The 19,810-nt window shown below is 37.7% G+C and overlaps 2 protein-coding genes across 2 annotated transcripts; both read left to right on the top strand.

Annotated features, from left to right (window-relative positions):
- Positions 1–215: 215 nt before the first annotated feature.
- Positions 216–11,578, top strand: LOC122002381 (heterogeneous nuclear ribonucleoprotein A/B-like). The gene is made up of 14 exons (XM_042557530.1): positions 216–391; positions 544–732; positions 822–911; positions 3,121–3,186; positions 3,778–3,843; positions 3,981–4,066; positions 4,176–4,221; positions 6,351–6,405; positions 10,116–10,192; positions 10,282–10,414; positions 10,496–10,629; positions 10,705–10,809; positions 10,997–11,134; positions 11,266–11,578. Exons 2-14 carry the CDS (start codon positions 715–717, stop codon positions 11,326–11,328), a joined length of 1,077 nt encoding a protein of 358 aa, XP_042413464.1. The 5' UTR covers positions 216–391; positions 544–714; the 3' UTR covers positions 11,329–11,578.
- Positions 11,579–11,718: 140 nt separating this feature from the next.
- LOC122002380 (UPF0481 protein At3g47200-like) lies at positions 11,719–15,876 on the top strand. Its single transcript, XM_042557529.1, has 2 exons — positions 11,719–14,894; positions 14,981–15,876. Exon 1 carries the CDS (start codon positions 12,382–12,384, stop codon positions 14,005–14,007), a length of 1,626 nt encoding a protein of 541 aa, XP_042413463.1. The 5' UTR covers positions 11,719–12,381; the 3' UTR covers positions 14,008–14,894; positions 14,981–15,876.
- Positions 15,877–19,810: the final 3,934 nt, after the last annotated feature.

The raw sequence follows: 19,810 nt of genomic DNA, 5'->3' as shown, positions 1-19,810 counted from the left end.
ATCCATCACTTATCTCTTTTACTTATTTTTTTAAATAATATTAAAAAATTTACAATTTAAACAAAAACAAAGAAAATAAAAAAAAAATTTGAGAGAAGGAGAGGACACTGATGCTTAAGGACTAATAATTTGTTTAAGGACACTGATGCTTTGTGGGCAATTAAAGAAGCAGCGAAAAATATAATTTTTATTGTCGTGCCTGTAAATGGACGGGTGTGATTAAATATCTGTCGTTCCAATCCCTAATAGTCTGTCGACCTGCTTCCGTTCCCCCAAATCGTAGCGAAGAAGAGAGGAGAGGGAGAGAAGCGGCGGACGAGGGAGCGTGCGGCGGCGACAACTCGGCCACCGGAGGAGGCAGGCGAGAGTGCGAGCGAAGCGGAGCGGCGAGGTAAGAGCGTTCGTGAGCGCGAGATCTCTATGGCCTCTTCTTCCTGCTCTTCCTCTTCTTTTCCTTTTCTCTCCCAAAGTGGAGGGAGGGGACATCATTCGAAGTACGAAATGAAATCAAACGATTTTTGTGCGTTGTGTGGTCCTCTGCAGGAGAGTGAGAGGTTGAGAGAGTGCTGTAGAGAGAGATAGAGGTAGAGGGATAGACGTAAAGAGCCATCTTGAGGGAACTAAGTGAAGGAAAGGGAGGAGAGGGATAAAGTGAGCGATAAAGTTAGAGATACCGTCTCTCGCTATCCTTGACCTGTACTCTCTACGCCCATCATGGCCAACAAGCTCGTGGTAAGTATTTCTGATCGAAGCTGTTCTATTTTTATAACTTCCTTCTACTTTGAAGAAAGTTTTACGGATTGCATTGGGCTTTCACTTAGGTTCTTGGAATCCCATGGGATGTGGATACGGAAGGTTTGAGGGAATACATGACAAAGTTTGGTCCTATGGATGATTGTGTGGTCATGAAGGTAAGTTTGATCTACTTTTGCATATGGAAATATTTTGCTGAAGCTGTGAAGGTCCGACTGTTAATTAGTTCAAATTTGTCTATTTATGATAGAGGAGCTCTCCTGGATTCAATTTAACACCATTAGTGCCATTGGTGTCTATTAAACCAAAATGTCTTATTAAATAAATAAATAAATAATATATATAAATCAAATTGATATGTTTGCCTGACAAATTTGATACTTCCACCAAGTGCCATTTTGACTCTATTATATTATTCAAGTTTGAATAAGGTTTTGAGCAAAGGTGGTAAGGATTTGTTTACTATATTTGAGATCAATGTTGACCTGTCAAAATGGAGGTTGGTAATTATTATTTTCTTCTTGTCTGTTTACCCTTTTTCAATTGCCTAGTATATGCTAGGATTTTCTCTCTCTCTTTTGTGTATGGTATATTTATAAATTGAGAAAACTTGTTTTCAATAGGACGTAGAAAACTAATGAGATGTTGAAGTACTATTGTATTATCTTATTGCCAACATTAGACTGTCCTGAATGATTTTACTGCTACAACAACACAACAACAATTAAGCCTTATCCCACTAGGTGGGGTTGACTATTTGGATCCTTTTACACCATTGATCCCTATCTTCTACTATATCATTATCTATACTTAAATAAATTTTAGCTTATTTTATTGTTGCTAACCAAGTTTTTTAGGTCTTTCTCTTTCTCGTTTGATATGTGTGTTTGTCATAGTTTCACATCGCTTAACTGAAGCATTTATTGGTCGTCCAAGTATATGTCCGTATCATCTTAAACGTGTCTCTCGGAGTTTTTCCTCAATAGATGCAATGACTTTTTACCAAAAGGAGCAGCCATATTTTTTTATTTACTCAAAAGAGCACTCTAGTTTTAAAACTACCAAAAAGAGCACAAAACATAGTGTTATTCCCTTCTTACCTGTCTCGCCAACCTCCTAAACCCCCTCTCTCTCGCCGTTTTCCAATTCATCCTCTCTCTCCAGGATTAAAAAGGGCCTGATATGTTCCCATATCAGACCCACGGTGGGCCTGATATTTTTCCCATATCAGGTCTACTCCGGGCCTAGTCTAATATTAGGCCCATCAGGCCCACACTAGGCCTGATATTTTCCTATATCATGCATATTGAGCCTGATATGGAAAATATTAGGCCAGGCCCAGCGTGGGCCTGATATTTTCCCGGCCCATGCTTTGAAAAACATCGTGGGATTTAGGAGGTTGGCGGGAGGGGTAGGAAGGGAATAACATTGTTTTTATGCTCTTTTTGGTAGTTTTGAAACTAGGGTGTTTCTTTTGGTAAATAAGGAAACGTGGCCGCTCCTTTTGGTAAAAAATCGTAGATGCAACTCCGGCTTTCTCTCTAATGTTGTCATTTTTTTATTTTGTCCATCCTCGTATGTCCACACATCCACTTTAACATCCTCATCTCTGTAACTCTTATCTTCTGCTCATGTGTTCGACTCATAGCCCAATATTCAGCTTCATAAAACATAACAGGTCTAATTGCGATTTTGTAGAACTTTCTTTTAAGTTTTAGAGGTACTTTACGGTCACATAAAACATCTGACGCTCTACTCTATTTCAATCATCTTGCTTATATTCTATGTAAGACATCTCTCTCATCGTTTTGTAAAAATGATCCTAAAGTTCTCGATTCGGGCAACTTATCATCTCCTATCTTAACACTTGTCTTATTGCGTCTAATATTATTAAACTTAAATTCCATATATTCTGTCTTTATTCTACTAAGGCTAAAATCTTTCCCTTCTAGTATTTTCTGCCAAAATTATAATTTAGCATTTACTCCTTCACGTGTTCCATCTACCAAAATAATATTATCTGTAATATGCACCACGGTATTGTGTTTTGAATGTATGTAGTGATTTCATTCATAAATAGTGTAAAAAGATAGACTTAGAGTTGTTCCTTGATGTAATCCTATCTTTATTGGAAATACTTTAGTTACTCCATCTTAAATCTTTACTTTTGTCATTATATTTTTGTATATATCCTTAATTAGTTCAATATATGTTATGCTAATACCTTTCTTTTTTACAATTCTCTATATAATTTTTCTTGGACTTTATTAGAATATATGCTATTGCTATCCTTATAAAAAATTTCTGATGTTTTACTTATCCCCATATCATGATTGAATTTCCTTTCAACTGATCAATCCTATTTAGGAGCGGTCGACTGGTCGTTCTCGAGGATTTGGCTATGTGACATTCTCATCAGCAGAGGATGCTAAGGTGATTACATTTTTTTTTGTCATTTATCTGCTCTGGTCCTGGAATTTGGAAATTTATTGTTTAACACACCCATGTTTGAATTCAAGTCAGGAGCTTGAAATGGTCCTTCTTGTCAGTTCTGTGACAATCAGTTTGCAGTTAAACGAGACTTCCAATGGCATTACAATGGTCATAGACTGAAAATAGCAATGTTGAAACTCCACTTCGAGATCTCATATTTCTTCTAAAATGTAATCAAACTTTTTGGAGACACTACTCTGTAGACTAAACTTTCTTGTTTCTCTATGATTCTTTTTGAACCCTTTAGTTATTGTGATACCATCCTTGCAATTCTTTATTTGCTTTTTGTGTAAGTGCTCATTAAACTTCATATTTTTTTCGTGCACTTTTTTTTTGGTTGTTCCCCTCAGCATAAGTCGTAGTATCTCTAATGCAGCACTGATTTTGCTGCATTTTATGCTACACATCTTTGTGTGATAGGATATTTCTTTATATATCCACTGTCAATTAAAAAGTTGCATGCTCTTCAATGTGTTGCATTGCTGGAATCTGTCATTTTATTCATGTTTTGATAGCTTTTTATGCTTCCAGTGTGCACTTGATACTGAGCATGTTCTTGGCAATAGAACTCTTGAGGTGAAGGTGGCCACGCCCAAGGTAATTAATGAAGTACATTTGATGTTTCTTCTTCCTTTTTTTTCCTGCTTTCCCTTGTACTATGTTAGCTTATTTGCTCAACAAGGAATTTTTCATATTCTTGTTTTATGCATATTTCACGGGTTTTCATTTTTTAGGAAGAAATGAGAGGACCAACAAAGAAAGCCACTAGAATATTTGTTGCTAGGATATCACCATCAGTTACAGAAGCAATGTTCCGAACGTAAGTATACTCATTATCATGGAATCGTTGTGATAGCAACAGATTTATAACTTCTTTAGATATTCGACCATCACATAATGTTTCATTCACCTTATCACACTTTTTGCAGTTATTTTGAAAATTATGGAGAAATAACAGATCTGTACATGCCAAAGGTGAGAGAAGAATTTTGCATTTCCTTTCCTATATGGGTCCAATTACTTGGATGGAAAATATAAGGGGAGAGAAAAGATCGCAAAGTTGTTTAATTGTGGAGCTCCATTTGTAATTTTATGGTCATTTCCTTTTTTTTTTCTTCCGTGTACCTTTCATCCCTAAATCTTCTTGCATCTATGAATAATCTTCTATAAGTGTGTTTTAGATCTAAATTAAGATTTTCCTAATTTTATTTTACTTTTGTTTTCTGTTATTTTTTTGTTTTTGATGATAGGTGTTTTGGTATATGGCATATTGATATGACATTTCATTTTGTTTGTTGAGTTTGGAAACTAAGCTATTGTATCAATGCTACTGTACTTTTGCAGTTCAGTTATGCTAGGGAACTCTGTGTTATGTAATAAAGATTCCTTTAGCAGTTCTTCACTAACCCTCTGTTTGGATGGGGTGAGGTAAAGTTCATTAATGGAAGGGGATGGAAGGGGAAGGGAGGGAAAGTAATATATTTATCTTGCCCTTGTTTGGAAGGGAGAGAAAGTTCAAAGGGATGGAAATGAAGGTTAAATATATAAATTTACAAAAATATCCTCTTATTTTTTTAATAAATCTGCATGTGAAAATATAAATAAGGATAAAATTGGGATAATTTTTCCTTACCCTTCCTTACACCCCAATTTGGGGTGTAAGGAATTTCGCTGATTCCCGAGCATGCAAGGGGAAGCTTTACCCTTCTCTCCCCTTCCCCTTCATGGCTCACTCTCTCCCAAACAAGTGTAAAAATTTTTTTTACCCATGTTTACCTTTCCCTCCCCTTTACTCACCTCCTCCCAAACAGAGGGTAAGCATTATTCTAGTGGCATGATCCTCTACTCCTTAGTTCTACACCTTCAATTATAGATTTAGCTCTTTTAACTATGAAATATATTGTTTGTCTTTGAAGATGTCCATATATCATCACTTTTTTATTTTTTATCATTTTATTCTCTATTAGGATTACACCTATTGTCCTTATACTCTAATTCATTTTTAGTTTCTCTTTTCTAATAACTCCACACATCTATTGTAGCTACATTAACATTTTGTATGATGGATTTTACTATAGTCTCTATTCCATTACTTTTTTTTCTTGATGTAATTACATTTGTATTTTTAGTTTTTGTTCTATTTATCTTAAGTTTCTAAAATGTTTCTCCGTAATATAAGCTTTCAAATTTAATTTTATTGCACTTGACTATGATTGATTAGTTGATACAATACTAATGGAGAAAGATACGTGAACTAGGAGGGAAGGCCGTCTACCTCCGGGACATGAATTATAAAAAAAATAGAGAAAGATAAGCACTTATAGTTGATCCTTGATGTAAACTTACAAAAATTCATTTGTCACATTTTCAATAGCTCTAACACCGACGACAACATTATATTACATATCTTCTACGGAACTAATTTAATTACTAGATATTTTCTACTCCATAATCCACCACAATATTTGTTGAGACTCTGTAATGCATTTTTTTAAACAATTAATAGAAATCATATACAAATTTGACTTCTTTTCTATTAGTTGCCTTATCAAATAAATTACATCTATGGACGATCTTCCAAATATGAAACCTATTTGATTTTTAGAAATGGTTGTCTCAATCTCTTATTTTCTCCTCTCAATAACCTTTCCAAAGTTCCATAGTATGATCAATCAACTTATGTCTCTATAATAGGAACAACGGTATATCATCTTCATAACTTTTTATTTAATATATATTTTATTTTAATCTGGTATGGGGCAAGCATAGCAAAATGGGGGTAGAGCTAGCATGAAATCTTACTCTTCTTTTGTGGGTGATAGTTTTGCGTCTGCTACCCCACTTTAACTATGCTCTGGGGTAGACCAACTCCAATTAGGCTGGATTGACATGGTTTCTTTGGGTTATGTCAAATTACTATCCTTAGGCAATGGTTTGACTTGCACATATAAGATGGCGAAGTTTTGTGAGTGTAATAGGATAGAGATATAATTAGCTGTTAGAACTAGGCTATCTGTGGAGTGATCCAACTTGCATTTGTGACTTTTAGCATAGTTTGAATGATAACTATTTACAATCTTGCTCACTCTGTATTTTCAATCTAGGATCAAGGGTCCAAAGGGCATCGTGGAATTGGTTTTATCACTTTTGATAATGCAGGTATGGGCAATGCTGACGTTCATCGCACTTGTATTATACAAATTCCTCCTATTTTTTGTGTAATTGATTCTACATTGCATAATTAGTTTTATCACTTCTAGTATCGCAAGGAGGGACATTGTTGGTTGTTATTTCATCTATGTATGCTTGATTTATTCTACAATAATTCTTTTTCTAATCCTAGTTATTACACTGACTGTATTTTAAAACGCTATTGATTCATTAATTTCTTTGATTATTTTTTTTAAACTAAAAGTTGGTGTTTATTGGATATTGTAGTTCTTGGTTGAATTGACAACTTTTGGAATATCCTTTAGCTAAACCTTATTTTCTTTTAACTGTAAGTATATTCTCTGTTCTGCATGCGGTTTATTAAGTATTGAAGAACTGCATACCCGATTCTGAGTTGCTTCTCCAAGGAACTGCTATCTATTCCCTGGCTAGGCTTGACATACATTCACTTAGATAGCTTGATTTGAAAATTGATGGTCTCTGACACTCTGTATACATAGTTAGTGCTGTTACTTAATACATCAATTCTATCCTATCATTTATACTGTCATTGCAATGCTTATTTTGTTTTTAAGCTGGTAGAGGAACCAGATTAAAAATGACTTAATAAAATACTTTTACAGTGACAACAAAATCCTCAAGTTGTAGGTTTTTATACCAATATAGATTGAACTTAAAAAAAATATTAATACAATTAAATTACATTTTCTATATTACTAAATTTAAAATTTTAAAATGGAATTATAGAATTTCTTCACGACATGAATATTTTTGGCAATTAATTCAAAGAAAATATTCTTAGTAATTTGATATTGTACTAATAGTTGTGTATTAAATCCATTGTTGAATAATTTTTCAGATTAATCCAAGTTACTTTATTATTATTCTTATTCAGTTCTACATTATATTTATCTCTTAATGTTATATGGTATTATAATCACAGAACACTCGCTAATAAATGTGTTGTGCACTATATTATGGGTCAAAAAATACACACTAAAGCATCCTAGTCTTTAGCATATCTATGTTAATATTAGTTATAAACTTTCTTTATAACTTATTATATAAAAATATAATAGGACTTTCAGAGATCCCTTCTTGTAAAGTATCCTTCTCTTTGCTTGTAGCTTTCTTTTTCTTCTCTTAGTCTGTGTTTCCTATGAAGTAGGCAAATGCCTTAGGGAGAGAAATGGGGAAGGGAATAAAATCTTGTGGAAAGGAAAAGTTCCCCTAATATGCATTTCATCGGAGGGAAGAAAACTAGTGTGTCCATAGGTTGGGAGGAAAACATTTTGTAGATTTTATTTTGTTCTTAACAGGGAAAGAAAGATAAGGAACAATTGAGTTTCTAAAATTGTTTGTTAAAGACAAAAAAATCATAGAAAATAAATAAATTGTAGATTTAAAAAAAAATTAGGATTTTTTTTGGTTTTTATTTAGCAAGAGATTGAGGTGAATAGCAACTCTTCTGGCCCAAATCACATGGAAAGAATCTCCCAGTTCTTTCCTTCCCTTCATACTGTTCTGCCCAAGAAAATGGAGGTTAAGGGTGCTTGGGGATTCACTGTAGGAAACACCTGTAAGTTCATTCTAGTCATCTTCCAATTTTGATATTTTAAGAAGGTTTTGACTGGAAATAACATAAATCAACTGATTGCTAAAAAATGGAATAAAAATAAATAAAAAAATACTTTTAAGAAAGGGAAGATTCTCTCAGGGTCAAATGATTCCTCTTATAATCAGGGGATCCCGAAGTGATTCAACTTTCACTTTTTCTGCTTTAGTTCATTTTTTTTTAAAAAAAAATCATACATGAATTTGCTAAATAATCTCTTCATTATGGATGATGTCCAATTTCTCAGACAGAATCAGATTGACAAAGGTTTACACTGCCCCCATTTCTTGGAAAACTCAGAAGTACGGATGTGTTCACTTATGCATGTATTTGATAGTTAAACTGATTGAATCTATCAGTGGTGAAATGCTTGAGGTAGAGTGACACCAAAGAAAATTTTAGTTATTGTTACTATGATTTAAGAGATCTCGCTATTGTAGTGATGCTAGTGGAGAGTAACATAACTGGAAAATGAAATTGTTGTTGACCCCATTTGAATGTGGCTTAATTCAATTAACCTTATCTTTGTTGAAGAATATTCAAGAACATAATGTGGTTTCTCACAAGTTAGGTGCTTTTGTGTTATTTTTCATCGAATTCATTATCTTTATTGGTTGTCCTGGAAATTGCTCATGTTGAGCTAAATTCTGAAACCATTGAGCTTAGATTTACAATTAGTTGCTCCATCTAAAGTGAATGATATAGTAGATCAATTGATTACAAGAGGAACTCTGTGCCATTGTACTTTCCAGCAAGGTTATCAAATTGAGGTTAGAATAGTGAATTGTTATTGTGATTTTGTGAATCGTAGCTTATTGTGAATTGTAAGTTCATGTTAAAAAAAAAATCTACCTGACTATAATCTATAAGAATATCTTATTTAACACCATAAAATGATTGACAAACTAACAAAACATAATAGCACATTGCCACAAATAGACAATGTGTTATAAAAAATTGAAGTACTAAATGAGGTACATGAAAGTAAATATAACTATTTATGAAAATGAGTTAAGTCTAAGAGCAAGTGGGAGCTATTAAACTAATGAGTAAATATATATTCTGGTAATTTTCTGAACAGAATAATAGTCTAATGCTTGTCTGATAGTAATGGAATCTGGATGTTGGAATTTGGATTTTCTGGTCAGTAGTAACCAAGATGTGGGTATATTGGATTTTCTGGTACTCTGGTTTAGGTTGAGGACGTGCAGTGAAATCTGGATGCTGGAGTGAGGGTGTGCACTGGGTTGATTGTCTGTTGAAGGCGTTTGGTCAAAGGTAGGTCTGTGGATTACTGAAGATGTGCGAAGAAGACAGATGAACACTGAGAGATGTCTGATTCTTGATGAAGAAGCCGGTGAAATAGTAGTCTCTGACAAAGAAGGCTAGAGTCTATGATATCTAGTGATTGACCTCCAGGTATGCTGGTTCATGTTATTTGCTGAGAACGCTCAACCACCTGGATCTTGCCCAAGGGAGATGCTTGCTTGGGAACAAGATGTTGATGAACCGTTGCCAACGATTCGTGAGGATGGGAAGTGAATAGGTGAATGGTTGAAGACGATGCTTCATCAATGCAAACACATTTATTAAACATAAATCACTATATTATTTTATATTTACACACTCTTATTAAATTTATATTTCGAATCACCTATTCCGAACTGTATGGTTCCCATTCAAATCAAATTGGATTGATTCTGTTTTAGACATGCGGTCCAAATCCATTTCCGTCTGAATCAAATGGATGATTCTGATTGTGAATCTTCCAATTATGATAACCATGCTATTTGGAGGTGTTCCATGGTTGTTCTCTGTATCACACCTATTTTAATTTATGCATTCCAAAAGAAACTCCCTATCATTTATGTTTGCCCTAATTTTTTGGGATTGACTATAAGCTCTCAAATAATTTGTATGCACTCCACGTATCTAGTAATTTTACTGGATGTATGCTCTCATAAGTTGTCATCATGTTTGCCCCAATTAATGCTATCATAAGTTAATTCGTATTAATTCTTGTCAGTGATGCTTTTGTATCCATGTTAAAAGAATTGATTCTATATTTTCCTTGGATGAACAGATGCAGTGGATTCGATAATGGCAGAGTCTCATGAACTTGGTGGTTCTACTGTAGTTGTTGACCGGGCTACTCCAAGGGTAAATCATTTTTTGCTTTCTAATTGAAATGATGATTGATGCATGAACCATGTTGTGCCTGAAATAGTATTTGCTCTATTTCAATTTAGAACGATGAGGTGAGGTATCCAAGTAGAATGCCACAGGGTGGATATGGTGCATACAATGCTTATATTTCAGCTGCAACACGGTATGCGGCACTTGGGGCTCCGACGCTGTATGATCACTTTGGTTCTTATGGAAGTATGCTCATATCTGAAGTTATGCAAATTACACAGCTTATTCCCCTGTTATATTTGTAAATGCAAATCGTGTATGATGTAGGAGGGTATTTTGGACCTTCACGTGGTATTGGCAGAAAGATTTTTGTGGGCAGACTTCCTGAGGAGGCAAATGCTGAAGATCTGCGCCAGTACTTTGGCAGGTTTGGCCGTATCGTAGATGTCTATGTCCCAAAGGTATTTACTTGTGTTCATATTCAAAATAATTAAATTAAATCTGTATGTTTCTAATTCCTGCTTTACCATGAATAGGATCCCAAGCGAAGTGGCCATAGAGGTTTTGGCTTTGTGACTTTTGCTGAGGATGGTGTAGCAGATCGTGTTTCTCGCAGGACACATGAAATTCTTGGACATGAGGTACTTCATAGGACAATCTGAAATTGGATTTTCAGCTCTATAGTTCATGGTTAACTGAATTTGACTATTCCGATATCAATTATATGCTTCATGTGGGAAGATACTTGTCCTCTTGATGCATGCTTATGAAATGCGACATATTTATTGCTCTTGGTCCCTTCCTTACATGATACCTGATATAATGTAGGTTGCTATAGACTCAGCTACACCTCTTGATGATGCCGGTCCTAGTGTTGGAGGCTATGTGGATCCTGTTGAGGCCTATGGGGGCTACGGTCCAATGAGAAACTATGGCAGGCTCTACGGCAGCCTGGACTTCGACGATGTGAGTGCCTTGGTATACTATTGTTATTAAATAGCTTTTCAGGAGGATTGAATTGTTTCCAAGCTGACTGTCAATGTGTGCGAGAATAAATTCATAACTCTGAGCTTTCAATTGTTCTTTTCCTTGTGCAGTACGGCTATGGGGCTAGTGGAAGCAGCCGATCAAGAATGGATTGGAGGTACAGGCCTTACTGATGCGAGTTGTGACCTTCACTTGCACTTGGGACATCGATTGCTATGTATTAAGGCTAAATTTGCTAGGATGCCAAATGGAACCATTACTGCACTTGTGACTGAGACCTTATCTTATGTATTCTGAACCATTACTGCACCAGATGCTTAAAAATATTAGCTCTAGTCTGTACTCTTGTTGCCTGTGTTATCCTGAGTGCACCATCGACCCAACTGACATGAATGCACAAGTTGTTACATTCTTTACGGTGAATTTATGATGGATTACAGGTGCCTGCCGATAAAGTATCATGCTTAGGGAAGTGCATTACTAAGATCTTTATTTTCATTATGGTCAAAGAGGATGTTGTATTTAAACAAAAACAAAAAAGAACGCTGTCACAAATGTTTTTATGCTAAAGACTCTTATAAGGCAGCTCAACCTCCCTCATTCTCCTCCTGGCTGACCTTGTTGAGTTCTTCCATCGAGCCAATATGGATAAGCAGAGGCAATTGCTTGTCAAGCTTCCACAGGGGACAACCGAACTGTTCAGCCTCTCTTCATGTCCACAATCACCAACGGCAATTGCAGAGACGGAGATGAACAAATTCATGGGGGCTGTGTCTGATCCAGCAGCTCAGCTAAATGGACGAGCGAGCTTGTACTGGGATTGACACCACTACGTGAACTTGACAAGAACATTTGCCGGTCACAGCATTAAATTTGACCGTTCACAAGGGAAGGTCCCTATTGGGGCCAATTTGCCTCAGCAATCACTCCAACATTCCGTTTTCCCTATCAGCAACCGTTATTATTATTATTATTATTATTAGTATCGACCAAATCCTTGCAGAAACGTGAAGGAGCACGCTGATGAGATGAAGTTGCATAGACATGGAAGTCATCTCGATCCATGATCACGCCTCTGTCTAATTATCTACTGCCATTTCCTGTCCATCTCCCTTCCCTCCTCTTGTAATCTATAGCATCCTGCAATTCCTCCTCGTCCTCCTCCTCTTCTCAGCGACAAATCATCCAACACCTGTCGGCCAAAGGAGTTGGGTTGGGTTGCTTCCATGGTGGCAGTGTTCAACAAAGAGGTGCTGAGTTGGTACTTGCTCACTCTGAAGCTTAACGAGGCCGTGCAGGCTAACCTCCCCAGGTCGCAACCCAGCACTCCCGGCTCCCCCTCCAAGCCTCCGCCATCGCCGCCGCTCTGCGTCACCCGGGGCGAGCCCATTCCGGAGGAGCAGCAGCCCGAGGAGGATGACAAGGATGGAGAAGAGGAGAGCACGGCCTTCGCCGCCGTCGCCCATCGGCAGGAGTCCGAGTGGGTCATCTCCATCCGCGACAAGCTGGAGCAGGCGCGGCACGAGGAGGCGACCGTCCCCTGGGCTCGCTTCTGCATTTACCGAGTTCCTAAATCGCTCCGCGAGGGCGACGAGGAGGCGTACGTGCCTCAGGTGGTGTCGATTGGGCCTTACCACCACGGCAAGCGCCGCCTCCGCGACATGGATCGCCACAAGTGGCGCGCTCTCCACCGCGTCCTCCGCCGCACCGGCCACGACGTGCGGCTCTACCTTGACGCCGCGCGCGCGCTCGAGGACCGCTGCCGCGCCTGCTATGAGGGCCGCCTCGCGCTCTCCAGCGACGAGTTCGTGGAGATGCTGGTGCTCGACGGCACCTTCCTGCTGGAGCTCTTCCGCGGCGTGGCGGTCGGCGCCGGCGAGGGCTTCCGCGACCTCGGGTACGACCGCAACGACCCTGTGTTCGCGATGCGCAGCACGATGCACGGCATCCAGCGGGACATGATCATGCTCGAGAACCAGCTGCCTCTTTTCATCCTCGATCGCCTCCTCGGCATCCAGATCGGTCGCCCGGATCAGCACGGCCTCGTCGCCCGCCTCGCCGTCCGCTTCTTCGATCCCCTCATGCCCACTGACGAACCGCTCCGCAAGGCTGACCGCGCGAGGATCGAGTCCTCCACCCGTGCCGCTGCCACCGAGTCCTTCGACCCCCTGACCGAGACAGGGCTCCATTGCCTCGACATCTTCCGGCGGAGCTTGCTCCTCACCGGACCGAAGCCGGAACCGCGCCTCTGGATCAAGCGGTGGTCCCACACCCGGCGAGTGGCCGACCGCCGCCGGCTGCAGCTGATCCACTGTGTGACGGAACTCCGCGAGGCGGGGATCAAGTTCCGGAAGCGGAAGACGGACCGGTTCTGGGACATCAAGTTCGCCGACGGCGTGCTCAAGATCCCGCGGTTGCTGATCCACGACGGAACCAAATCGCTGTTCCTGAACCTGATCGCGCTGGAGCAGTGCCACTCGGACTGCACCAAAGACATCACCTCCTACGTCATCTTCATGAACAACCTGATCAACTCGGAGGTGGACGTAAGCTACCTGCACTACCGGGGGATCATCGAGCACTGGCTGGGCAGCGACCGCGACGTGGCGGACCTGTTCAACAAGCTGTGCCAGGAGGTGGTGTTCGACTTCGACGACAGCTACCTGTCGGAGCTGTCGGAGAGGGTAAACAGGTACTACAATCACCGGTGGAACACTTGGGGGGCGAGCTTAAAGCACAGATACTTCGGGAATCCCTGGGCAATCATCTCCTTGATCGCTGCAGTGTTCTTGCTGCTGCTCACCTGCGCGCAGACTTTCTACTCTGCTTATGCCTACTACCACCCTCCCTGATCACCTTCCTCCCATTCAGTGGAGGAGACATTGTTTACACTGATCGATTGATTCAGTTTATTGGGTTAATAATAACTGGTGGACGATGGATGTGATTTTGATTAGAGAATCCTGCGATTGCTTTTAGGTGCAAGAAACTGCAAATGGTGTCAGAGTTCAACCTACCAAGGATAAGGGTGAACCTTGAACTCGTTGCTTCTTGGGATCCATCAGTTTTAGTTCTCAATTCATCCTCGACTGGCAATGATGAAGCTCCCCTTAAGCGTGCAAAATTTAGATATTCTTTCAGCCATGGCAATTTTCTTCCACCATGTTTTATTACTGGTAAAGACTGCATTTAGCTTGCCCCAAGTATTTCTGTTTTGATGAATGCTAGATACTTGAGCTTGGAGACCTTTATAGGATGAATTACTGATATATTCCTTCTTAGATTAAAGAGGTACTATAATCTTGTTCTTGAATCTGTGATTACATTAACTGAAGAGTTAGCATACTATCAGACAGGTAGCAGATGAGTTGCTGGCTCAAGGAGTGTATTTGGGTAAAGCATATTTTTCTCACCCAATTTGTCAGTTATTTTAAAATAATTGATTTTAAACAATTTTTTTTCCTTTTTTTTAAAATAAAAGCAAGGATGTCCTGTGGGAATAACTACAGATCGAACTTGCCTAACTGTAGAGTGTAGTCTATCTAAATTCCAAACAACATTGAATTGGAGTTTTTTTTTGTATCTCTTTTGCTGGAGTTTGGTCTAAATAACAGGTGCCTTCCATGGTATCCCATATAGATTGAAGGATATCATCACCGTAATCCCACTGCAAGACTACTTTGGGGATCAAAAACATTCAAATAGCAGGTGCTTAACATTGAAGCTTGGGTCTACCGAGGTACAATCTTGATCATAGGCCGAAGAATTGCGAGTATAGTCAGCCAATTTTGGTTCATGATCATCATGGTCTTGATGTCATTGCAGGCTAAAGGCTGCAGGAGGTGTCCTCATTGCAAAGCTTGTTTAAGTATCATTAGCCTATGATGACATTTGGTTTGGGTGGAGGACCTGAAACCCTTGGAATATTGAAGAAAGTGACGACTCTCTAGTATCCTTTTATTGTAAATAAGAATTAGTGTTCTTGACTTGAATTTGCTACAATGATTGCGGATTTCAGGCTGTTTTAATTAAGAAACTCATGAGATTCACAGAAGTAATGAGTGAAACATCTACGTATAAAAGAAACATACAAGTCAAAGAAACGACTTCTTTATGTCGTAATTTTGTTGATTCCATTGCATGCAATTACAAATGCAACTTTGCAGTCTCTTTGATGTAATGAAAACATTGCAGCACTTTGGTTTCACAGAGTGTATTGTCAAGTACAAAGACCCGGGGGAAGCTGATTAGAGAAGTCCGTAAGAGTTTTACTGATGACGCTTTTATTGGGAATGCATCTGTTTGGGAAGTTGTTTGCTTGGGAATGCATCTGATTGGTTTCAGGAACATCAAAAATCCTCTTCCAAGTGGAACAAGGAGAACCACTATAACAACAGGCATGTATGCTCCACCTGATCGTCGCAGCAAAAGGTGACTACACGTCCATCCGATTGTCCCTCATAGTCCGTCCTCAAGTTATGCAAAGAGAAGTAAATCATGGGGTGAGTTTTTTTTCTCCAAGTACATGTATCCTTTGGGAATTAATTTCTTGTCCCATTGTTGTAAAGCTATCACTCCCTAACTGGACACCCATGCTCCACCTGATCGTGATCACACTTGCTTTAATGCTTAATATGTTTGTCTTGACTATCTCGTGTTAAAAGGAGTTTTACAGTGATTTGTAGGTCATGATAATTAAGATTCTCATGTTTTACAGTGAACTCTAATGGCAATAAACTCGGTGATTTTTTCATTGAATTCACTAACTTATGACGTATGCATTATTATAGGTGAATACTGGTAAAGAAGGTAACTAACAACTTAGAATGTAAGATTACATTCATACCAAAACGTTAATTAGGCGAAGAACAAAAATAATAAAGTTATCGGAGAAACAAAATGACACCAGATTAGAGAATGAATAATAGAGTTTGGGCTATAGTATAATGAATGTTAAAGATAAAAGCAAAACAGACATTGTTATTGATAAGGATAATTATGGTCTTCAAAATCATTGAAACAAAGTGTTTATAGTTTACCAAACTCTATTTGCCCCTGGGTTACAGTGCAATAGAAGGGGTTCAATCGTTATCTATGGAATATTTATAGAGATGCTTTTTTCAAATGGGATATGTAATTATAGGATGTTTGATTTCTGAGTTGTTCGTCATGATCGTTTTCTGATTTATCCTAACAATAAATGAAAATTTTCAACCAGATCCATGGCAGGTCGGATCGCAATAGAGATCCTCTGGTCTGTAATTTGTGGACCAATGAATAGTCCTTTGTATGAGGACCCTTGATTTGGATGAACTCCACCTTTAAATAAGTGAGGTTCATCCAAACCAAGAGTCTACAAATATTGACCATCCTCATCAGACCGGTAGCTTGAAGTTAAATGTTATCATATTCAATCATTTTTATTTTTTTTACTAGAACTCTACGGATGGAACTGGAATTACAATTTGACTCTCAATTTTTTTGGATCCAGATTAATTACTAGGAATTTTATATGATATTTGTGGCATCTTTCTCGACATATACATTAATTTAATTAATTAGTGTTCATTTTTTTTATTCTTCTTACATTTTTTTTCTTTATTTTATTTTGGCTGCACAACACCAAGCCAAAATAACCACATGTGCGAATTTCCAACCCTATGATTTTTTCACTAACTAAACCTAACACCAATTTTATTAGGCCATTTAAATTGGGCTGGGCCCAATTTTTAAAGGTTCTGCGTTGGTCTATTTTCTACTAATTATCAGTAGCTACTAGCTTAATTTTTATATTTGAGGATATAAGAAAATTATTTTATTTTTATTTTTTTATATATATTTGATGATACTTTATCTTGCACTTAATAAACTCCAACTTTTCAAAATTATTCTTATATGTATGATGAAGGTGAGAAAGATATTGATTGTGCTCCTTTTGAAAAATTCAGAAGATGAATTTCTTTTCCCTGACAATATTTATGTTTTTTCTTTTTATCTGGGTGGGTTTCTATACGAAAGTGTTCTATAATTTCCATGTAATCTAACTATATTATATACTATGCAACATAATTGAAATACATATGAATCTTCATCACCTTTCTCCTGCTATAATGAACTCTTACATGCCATGCTAATAAAAAAAATGCCTATAATTATTTGTTATAGTGATAAGCAAATTAGATTTAGAAAGTTTATAGAGGTTTACGTTTTTTAAAAACTTATGAAAGAATTTATTTGACATTTTATTTTTAAATATATAATTCATGTATTTTTCTGTCTGTTTAAAAGTATTTATGATATATAACATTTGAGTCGAACTGTGGGAGGCTCTTTGACACTTTTTTTTTTAATGATATTTAATTTTATCAATTTCATCATAAATGAAAATTAATTTCATATCTAATAGAATGGCAAAATACTTCTGTAATCACCACAAAGATAACATGCTTATTAGTTAGGTTTTGGCATAGCTTATTGAAAGATACTTCTGTACTCACCACAAAGCAAAGAAAAGAAAAGAAAAGATAAGATAACATGCATGCTTACTAGTTAGGTTTGGACATAGCTTACTGACCAACCTGATACTGAGGTTGGAACCTACACTACCTGTGGGACAATCCATGTTCTTGTGGGTAAATTTCACCCTGCCTGTACAGGCACTGCCCTAACCTCTCACAATGAAGGGGTGGGACCCACTACTTAAGTGTAGGTTCCACCATCCCAATGTGAGAGGTTGGGGCAATGCCTGTACAGGTAGGATCGAATTAACCGTTCTTGTGGGAGAATTCATACCAGATATTTGTTTTTCCTTTTTCAATTTTATAATTTCTGGATGGTGGCAAAGTGACAGATGTTGTCATTCCAAACTCCTCATTAAAAGCTAAAGCCAACCACCTTTCTCTTGGGATGCCCAGCCTCCCCTTTTGTTGCTGCACCCTGTGTCCTTGTGATGATGATATATACTACCTTCAAAAAATTACCAGACAACAAGCATGAGACAGCACCAGGGCACAGCCTAGTTTTCTTCACCTTCAGCAGCATTCCCATCAAAAGTCCACACCTATCAGTGAGCTTGAATTCTATATATCAAATGTTATGGCCTTGTGTCATTGAAGTTTTTACAGGATATCCATATTCAGCACACTGGAAGAAGGCCCAGACATGCATGAGTTGAGCACTACTACTCTTTGCATGCAAGCAGTCACTATCCCCAAAATATTCCATGCTTTTTTCTTCATGCTTTACATGCTCCCAGCTCAGCTCAGCTGATCAGCTCAGCTGTTGCCATACTACTACTGTTTAATTTATATATGCTTAAAGTTGCTGCATTTGTGGCCTTTCTAAACCATGCATGTATAATTTAGAGCTCACATGAACTTGGCATTCATCCATGATCAGTTGTTCCATCTAAAAGGTGAAGTGATAACCCTAAAGTTTCATGAAAGGCAATAATTACTGTACTTGCATGCAGCATTGACAGTGGCGAGGAAGCATCATTCTGAATGACAAGGTTGGCGATAAAAAAATTCACTTCACTTCCTGAGGAGTTGTGAGTGTGCTTGAGGATGAAATTTAACTCAACAGGCGTGCAAAAAGGTGTGGGAATTGTGGTTATGTTATGTAGGTGGAGCATGATCGCCCACGCAAAATTGCACCGAGCTTTTCAGAGACTCAACTCCAAAAAGTTGCCCAAAGGTTTTGATATTGTTTTCCATTGGTCGTACAATTTCTTTCTTTATATAAAATTTTTAAGTAGGATGCATGATGATGATAAACTAGTTGACCCGAGATAAGTTGAGTCGAGCTAATTTAGCAGCATTTTAAGCTAGCTAGCTTGCTTATTTATTTTTACCGAAATCGGTCAAAATTATTTATTATAATTGTTATTGAGTGAGACATTATTGTACTTGAAATTTAATTAGAATAAAAATCTAATTAATGGAATTTCAAAGTTTGATTATAATTAAATCCTTTGAATGGTAGTTCTTTTGGAATGAATATTAGCTTATGCTTCTCTTTTTGAAGAAGGGTTGTCATAGTTATTAGGGTATCAACAACGCTATATTGTTATAACATCCATCATCTCATCAAAAAAACATAGGGCTCACTGTCACATACTCATTATAACAACATCATTCTTTCACCCACATTTCTTTTAACATTAACACTCATTATTTATGAGTCTCATAATTCATTCAATTATTTTAAAATTATATCATATTAAATAAATATATTTTAAAATATTTAAATTATTATTATTATTTTTAATAATAATCTTACTTTTTAATTTTTTAAATAAATAAAAATTTTAAAAAAAGTTATACATATGGGATAGGTCAGCCCTGGCCCACTCTATGCATGCTTGAACGCGTTCAAGCGGAGGGTTGTTATAACACTCTTCCACAACGCCAAATTAATGTATAGTGTTATTATAATACCATATTATTGGGCGCGTTACAGATGACCTTATACCCTTTCTCTCGTTTCGGTGGATTAATTCCTTATAAGAATAAATCATTACTTTGGCATGGTTGGCTTGGCTAATCCAATGTTGCCGAATTAATGCTACCTTCTTTCTTATCATGTGGCAAAAGGCGAAATCGCTCGCCCCCAGCGCTCCCGTCGCACCTGACCCAAGGTCATCACGAGGGAGGT

This window comes from Zingiber officinale, chromosome 7A (genome assembly GCF_018446385.1).
Source record: "Zingiber officinale cultivar Zhangliang chromosome 7A, Zo_v1.1, whole genome shotgun sequence".
Classification (NCBI taxonomy): Eukaryota; Viridiplantae; Streptophyta; class Magnoliopsida; order Zingiberales; family Zingiberaceae; genus Zingiber; species Zingiber officinale.
The sequence above is the reverse complement of the archived record's forward strand: the minus strand, read 5'-3'. Positions and strand labels throughout refer to the sequence as shown.